Below are 7,869 nucleotides of genomic sequence, written 5' to 3'. Positions count from 1 at the left end.
CTGTAAGCTATGGTTATTTATTAGTAATGTAAAACTATTAAACACCATTAAATCTGACAAATACAAAAAAAATTATACTGAGTCCTTAACGCCGTTTTCAGTGCTGTCTCAGTATCGCAGAAGAATTGTAGTGTTATATTTGTTATGAGTAAACGTGACCTGAAAAAATAGACGTGTTTCTGAAAAAATAAACAATATTAATATTAAATATTGAGGTATAAAAAAATGTTCCCTTTTCTAATATCCATATGCTGGTCTAAATGTTCATAAGTACAAAATATTTATTAAGATCAGTAAAAATTATTTCACCTTAATTTTTTTGTGCTTCAAATTCGTGATGCACCCACAAAATTTTCTTATTACTGCACTTAGCGATTTAATTTCATAGCTTTTAAGAAATTGTTTTTAGTCCATGCAATATATACAAAAATCCGTTCTTATTATATTTATTAGTGAAGTTGGTCTTCTGATCAAAAAAAAAATATACATTGCATTACATATATACAAAAAAAAAGTACTATTACTCCATGCAGAAAGCAAATAATTTTGAATAGACTTAAAGACACAACTTTAATTAATTTTTAACAAATACGGGGACAGCATTGAGGAGGACCACACGGATCAAATGGCTTGGCGCGTCTATCAATCATACAAATGAGGGGTGGAGGCATATCACCACCAGACTTCCGCATTCTACATTGTGATAAGGAAATAATAATCGAGTAATTGTTATTTTACGAAAAATAGTTGACTTACCCTCTTTTACCGTCTCCGTCTGCACCTCCTGCACCACCTTGACCACCTTGACCACCTTTTCCACCTTTGCCAGCATCACGGCCCTTCATATATTTCATCATATCTACACCACCGCCTTTGCCGCCGAGTTTATTGCCAGGACCGCCAGCACCTCCATTATTTCTTCCTCCTCCTTTACCACCACCACCAGCACCGCCACCAGCACCGCCACCAGCACCGCCACCAGCTCCGCCACCAGAACCGCCACCAGCACCACCACCTCTTCCACCTGCTCCTCCACCTGTTCTACCACCTGCTCCCCCACCAGCTCCATAACCTGCTCCACCGCCAGCTCCACCACCTCTACCACCACCTCTACCACCACCTGGTCCACCGCCAGCTCCACCGCCAGCTCCACCGCCATATCCGCCACCTCTACCACCACCTGGTCCACCACCTCTACCTCCTCTTCCGCCGCCGAAACCACCGCCAAACCCGCCACCTCTGCCTCCTCTACCATCGAAACCGCCATAACCGGCATTAGCATCGTAGCCTGCACCGCCGCCACCATAGCCACCGTAACCATATGAACCATAACCTTCGACATAACGATCGCCTGTAGCACAATTATATAGTCTCATATATTTGTTAGGCTGTTTCGGATATAAGGGCGGTACATTCCAATCACCATCTGCATATTGCGTACCATGATTTACAACATTTGGTTTTTTTAGAAGATTTGGCTTGATGACACCAGCTGGAGGTGTAACACCAAAATCGAACTCGACATCAGAGTCCGTTGTGTCCGACAAAACCAGCTTGTCGGTACAGCTAGGAATACAACGCTTTCGACATTCCTTGTTAGCTTGGTATTCCAAACGTTTCTTATCAAGGTAGTTTCTGCAGTAGCAAGAAGAAATGGGTTTATGGCATGTACATTTGCTAAAGCCCATTTCTTTTAAAGTAGCTTTAACGTTTCTCATTTCCGTTGCAGCTGGATTTTTAGTAATTTTGAATTGAATAGGTTTCATATTGAGATATGGGTCTGCACAACTTTTCAAAGCCTCTGAGTCCTTCAGTGGTCGAAGTGTCACAATATATTCATCATTTTTTTTACATATATGTAAAGTCGGTTTTTGTATCAATGGTGGATCAGGTTTTGGGATTTCTGGACATACTCTTCGACCACCATAAGGAGAAACACGTATTGTGTCCGCTGGATAATCTTTAAGAAAATATCTCATCATTTGTCTAACGGATTTTCTAATGGCACCTGGTTTCCAACCGCTACGGATGCTCTCTGGATTTATATTCCAAAGCCAACCCATATGTCTTGGAACATTTTTACGTGGTGGACAGCTTTTGCAACTGACGTGGGTATTTACAGCTGCCAATGGGCAAGGACGATCACCGGTAGCAAATAGTTTTCTACCAATAATATAAGTAAAAAATGAAATACAAAACAAAAAGAAATGCATAAAATTAAGTAAAATAAAAACAAATTATTTCTTAGAAAATTTGATATTATTTGAATAACAAGACCGTGTGCGAGTCGAGTAAATTGAGGTAAGGTAAATTTAAATTTCCTAGGGATTTTTTGCACTGTACTTATGTAAATATTTATTTATTTATTTACTGCACTTATTTATTATTTTTGGTTAAGACTTTTCAAATTTATTTATTTATTTATTAATCAGCTTTTAAAATGTTCACAATGGTAACTCGAAATTTTGATAAATACCAACATTCGCTGCAATACCGACATAATTTATTGTTTCCTTCAATTTACCATCAATTTTCTCGAACTCGCACACGATCTAAGTGAGAATTACTAAGAGCACTATTAGACAGGAGCATAAATAATCATTAAGTACCTAAATGAATATTTATTTGTTACTCTAAGAGACTAAAGCATCATTAGTTTATGATGATCTAGAACCATCAGTGTATATTGATTGTACATATGTCATATAGTTTAAGTATTCGCCAATATACCCAAATACATAAAAAAAGATTTTTGTCTTACTTGAAATAGTACATAATTTTACAAATATCAATCTAGAAATGTGAATATGTACAGACGTACTTCTTTTTAGAAGAGAGCCGTACACCCGGATCACATGGTTCAATAGTTTCCGGTTCGGTTGTCATCATCCCTGAACATTTAGCAGTGCAATCTGGCAGTGGTAATGAATTCTTATTTCCTTTTGTAGTTTTGATTTTACGTTTTTTTTTCGGTTTTTTCTTGTTCCATCCATTAAGTTCAGCTTCACATTTCTCATTAGTTTTGAATTCTTTTTCCTTGGTTTCTTTAATGTCATATAGATCTCTTAGCTCAGAAAAAACTTGAGCCAAATAGGGACGACAATCCTTTGTGGGGTTATCGTCACAAATAGAGAGAGTATCATCATTATTTCGTGCTGCCGGTTTTTCTTCAGATTTATTAGTGCCAGTTCCAAACATTTCAGCGCAAAGCTTCTTTATACGGCAATGAGCACAAACCTTGCCAGTGCCACAGGAGCAACGGCACTTGCTTGCTTCGCTCGCTTTTTCTGCGGCTGCACATGGATTTAGTTTATCCGAACCACTAGAGCACTTATCTAAGCATTCCTTTAATATTTGTTCAGGTGTAAGCTTTTCACTGGGCGGTTTTTCGGGTGGTGCCTTATATCCACATTTGGGACAGGCACATGTTTTAGGAAGCCATCCAATGTTTTCTTTGCAAACGGGACAGAAACGTCTGCAAAAATTTATTAAAGTTTTAAACAAAAAATATGATTGGTTATTTAATTGTTAATACTTACCGCGGCATTTGAGAACAGGAACTTTGCACCGGGCCTGCTTGTTGCTTTGTACATGAGTTAAGTTGGGGTAAAAGATCTAAAAATCTTTTAAATACTTCATCATCCGTATTGTTCGCCGCATATGTATGCATATTTATGTCAGAACCTATTAAAACAATTTCATTAGAAAGTTAGCGAAGAAAATATAAATGAGGTGTTGAAGAGTTTTTTGTTAACCAAAATATTACAAGCGTGACATATGAAATATATGATCAGAAAAAATGCAACAGTTCATCAATGGACGCAGTATCAAAAAATCTTATCTTTAAATTGGACGCAGTATCTTTAAATTAATGGCTTAGACAGATTTTGGAAAATTCTAGCTATTGCAAGAATAATAAAATCTTGACAACATACAGACGCTTGTATTTCCTGATGATTCCTTTGATGATTTTGGTTCCTTTTTACAACATTTGGGTGCTGGTTTTCGAGGTTTCTTTTTTGAACATTCAGAAGATTGCAAGACATCAATTAATTCCTGGTACTGATTTGATACTTTCTAATGAGATTTTGAAGTAGTTTTAGAGATAAAGTAATTAAATACAATATATAAACCTTGAGATCACAGCAGCTGTGGTTGTTACAAGTGTTGAGAATGTCTGCTGTTTTCAATAGCTTTCCATTAACATTTCGGTAACGTGATAAGTCCAAAGCAGTTGCAGTTCCACATCCTTGATTGTTATTTTCGTCTGAGTCTTTAATACACATACAATCGTCATCGTCGTTCACTGGCTCTCCCACTACAAAAAGTATATCGTGTGGATTGATAACTTTGTGTAAATTTCGTCTTATATCGTCAGCATCGCGAAGAAGGTCGTCGCTAGATATATGAGAAAATATGTTAGCAAAAGTACAATTCATAAGCACTACAGTTTTTCCTATTTGACAGATGTATCATTCCTATGCTTAATGATTGGTGAAAGAAGGAAATATTGTAATTAAAATTTAGATTTATTTATCAAAATCTTAATCAAAGCTTAGGATAAAGATTTAATTATAATAATTAGAAGATATTAGTACGATATCATAGCGTTAATGTAAATAATATATGATTTCAACTACAGAAGTTTTTTTTCCGTTTTAATTTATTAAATGAACTAAAAATTAATAAAAACCGTTTAATTTTTAAACGTATAAATTATTGGAGGTTTTTCCTTGCTTTCATAATTAAAATTTTAATTAATTTGTTTGGTTATTCAATAATAATCGGGATAGACACTCTCAATCAAGGGGACAAAGGAAGCTCAATCAGAAAAAAAATTCATATCAGTAAAAATATTATGTCTCAAAGATTGCTTGTTATAGAAGTTATAGGATATACTTGATTTTAGTTTACTCTTAATTCGTGATTCATATTAAATAAGACCAAAATAAGTGAATTTGGAAATTTCGATAATATTTGATTGCAAATTTTTCTCAAACAGGATGTAGACTACACATGAAGAATACTTTTTACTTCTCGAAGTAAGGACTAATCTTCCGATTTTTAAATAACTGTAATGAATTCCATATATGAAATATTCTATATATATTCCATAATATTCCATATGTGAATAAAACATTTCTCGAACTAAGGAATCGTCTCTCAATTTTAAAGCACTTTGAAACTATAAACATATGATATTGCACTTAATACTTACCACATTTCTTGACATTTAACCTGTAAACGTACAATAACTTCGATAGTTCCAATTTTGACGTTGTCCGCATCATTCAGATCACACTCATCCACGTGCGTCAATTCACCAACGCTTGTCGTTATTTGATCTGTTATGAAACTTGGCCAATGCATTTCACCACATCCTGGTGTTAAACATATTGAATAAAGTATTTAATACATTAATTTCAAATATTTACCTATTGTGGCATTGTTATATTTTACGCTTAGTTGTAGCGGTGTACTTTCCAAGTCGCATCGCAAGTCATCAGGTCTGGCATCGAATTCGTAGCTACGACCGGATCGAAATTCCAGTACGTTAATGCGACTTGAGGTAATCTGGAGTGAAACATCGTTAAATCGTACGTCAACCGTAATAAGCTCTTGGTCTTGTAGATCAACATTGGGACAATCGATTTTAACGATAATTATATCAAATATAAATCCCGCAGACATTTTAGGTTTCTAATTGCTGATTGGAACACACCTGCTTCACACGTTAAAACTAGTAGCAGTCCAAAAAAAATTTGAAATTTTGCAGCACTTTAAGATCTTTTCCAAATGACAAGCTAAAAATCCGTATCTATTTTATAAAATAAAAAAAAATTTTGATAATATATATAAATTTTTAAAGCACACAGAAAACAATTTTTAATTAGAAAAGGAAATTGTTTTCAGTATGATACAAAATTGCACTTGAATTTCAAAGATAAATTGATAAAAATATAGAATTAAAACATATTTGATTCAAGGTATATAAATAATTCTATTTTATTTCTTAATAATAGAAAACCACTACTATATGTAGTCAACTTACCTAGTCTAATACAGCCTCAAATTTGTAATTGGAAAACACCAAAATTAGGATTTCATTCTAACATATTTCTTTTTATTTTAATAATCGTGGAGCCAAATATTAAATAAAAAAAAAATATTTTATCTAATTCCTTTTTTATTGTATAAAAAATTATAAATTAATTGTCAAATCAAATTCAATCGACGGTTTCTACTGTTTAAATTTAATATTCAAAAATTTTAAAACTAAATAGAGAAGTATATGCAATAATTCATTAATAGGCCTTTTCTTTTGTAAGCATATCACAAAAGAATAAGCGCTTATTTTAAAAATAGCATATGAAACAACAACACTGCTGGCTTAATTAGTCCAACCTTTTGGAAATCGCTTAACTAATAAGCAGCTCATGGTTGCCGTTTCCAGTTAACTGTCAATAAAAGATTTCGTTAACTATTCGTATTCCGTGTTGACATTGTTCGTAACAAATACCTTACTTTTTCTATTTATTATTTTACTGTTAAAAGGCGTGAAAATTTATATTTTATTCCAAATTACTGTTTATTCCAAAAAAAAAAAACAGTATTGTTATCAATAACTGTGAAGAATTATTATTCATTTTTAAAATTTTAACATTAAATCTTATTACGTGTTTTGCATATACAAGCCTAACAAAATTTTCATTTTGTCCAGAGTTGCCACCGAAAGTACTACTTATTTTATTTGTTAAAATAATAATTTATCACAGTATGATCTTGATAATATCTATCTGTAAAACATATATTAATTACTTAAGATCTTACTTTTAGATTCGAAGTACAAGATAATTTAAATATTTTCTACAAGTTGTCCATATAAACTTGATCTCTTGTGTAAACGTACAAAATTAAGTCCAGTGATACCAAATAGTATGATCTTGTTGACCGATTTACATCACTAACACCTGAAATTACGCGTTCTTGAAGTTTTTCGCACGAAATAAGTCAAACCAGGGCGTATTAAGTAATGGTTTATGGTAATGCCCTGTTATAATCATATACCATTCATATTCATATCTTCAATTTCAATCCAAAAAAATTTCATAATATTGTGGTTGCAACTCTCAACATTGACTGTCTGGATCATATTTTTGTAGTTGTAAAAAAAAAGGCCAGGTAAATGCTGCTAACTGATCCATCAAGCGAAACACGACTATCATTACTGAAAAAATTTAATGCAAAAAATCGTCATCGAAATAGTACTGTTGGAGTACCCAATGCGTATACCTATTCTACGCATAGCACAATCTATATTCTAAAACACACATTTAAAATTTAACGTGTGATATTTTAGATGACAGTGTTTGATATATGATTAAAAACTGTGCTGTCAAATTAGAATTATTGAATTTTGAAACAAAAAAAACCGCATCCCTTTACTGGGACCAAATAGCTAAGTCTTGAAATTAGTGACTAACCACTTTTGCAAAATGCATTACATTAAAATTAGCTATTAGATATAAAAATGTGGTTACGGTATCGAATCGAATGCTCAATAGACTCAATGCATATTTATTAAAGAGCAAAGATAAGATAAAATCAAAATGGTATAGTGAACTCAAGACATTATCACCAGTGTTATTCAACTACAAGCTATGGTGATATAAGTGCTTAATATCTAATTAACGAATTCATATTGATATATGAGGGCTAAAAATGACTAAAAATAATTGTTACTGTTATGTTGAGCCTTTTCCGAGTTAGTGCATCTGGGCACTTTTAGTCTGTGATGGCTGGGGGGTTTCTGCAGAGTCCCACCCATCTCACTGACTAATTTGAATATTCCTCATAATCTTCGTGATT

At 33.3% G+C, this 7,869-nt stretch overlaps 1 protein-coding gene across 1 annotated transcript; it reads right to left on the bottom strand.

The window, feature by feature from the left end:
* Positions 1-515: 515 nt before the first annotated feature.
* Positions 516-6,164, bottom strand: LOC119668673. Its single transcript, XM_038078258.1, has 9 exons — positions 6,053-6,164; positions 5,436-5,818; positions 5,219-5,381; positions 4,134-4,398; positions 3,936-4,077; positions 3,540-3,684; positions 2,822-3,475; positions 757-2,163; positions 516-693 (listed from the first exon to the last, which is right to left on the bottom strand). The coding sequence occupies exons 2-9, from the start codon at positions 5,689-5,691 to the stop codon at positions 582-584; spliced, it is 3,144 nt and encodes a 1,047-aa protein (XP_037934186.1). The 5' UTR covers positions 5,692-5,818; positions 6,053-6,164; the 3' UTR covers positions 516-581.
* Between the last annotated feature and the right edge of the window lie 1,705 nt (positions 6,165-7,869).

The sequence above is a fragment of the Teleopsis dalmanni genome, chromosome 1 (genome assembly GCF_002237135.1).
Source record: "Teleopsis dalmanni isolate 2A chromosome 1, ASM223713v2, whole genome shotgun sequence".
Classification (NCBI taxonomy): domain Eukaryota; kingdom Metazoa; phylum Arthropoda; class Insecta; order Diptera; family Diopsidae; genus Teleopsis; species Teleopsis dalmanni.
This window is presented reverse-complemented; position numbering and strand designations above follow the sequence as displayed.

What these genes read in the sequence shown, in the direction of transcription:
- LOC119668673 (XM_038078258.1), bottom strand. Translation starts at nt 5,691, where the DNA reads ATGTCTGCGGGATTTATATTTGATATAATTATCGTTAAAATCGATTGT. An exon ending in ATATAACAATGCCACAATAG is followed by an intron (nt 5,382 to 5,435) that starts GTAAATATTTGA and finishes GTTTAACACCAG; the next exon opens with GATGTGGTGAAATGCATTGG. An exon ending in ATCAGGAAATACAAGCGTCT is followed by an intron (nt 3,685 to 3,935) that starts GTATGTTGTCAA and finishes TTGTTTTAATAG; the next exon opens with GTTCTGACATAAATATGCAT.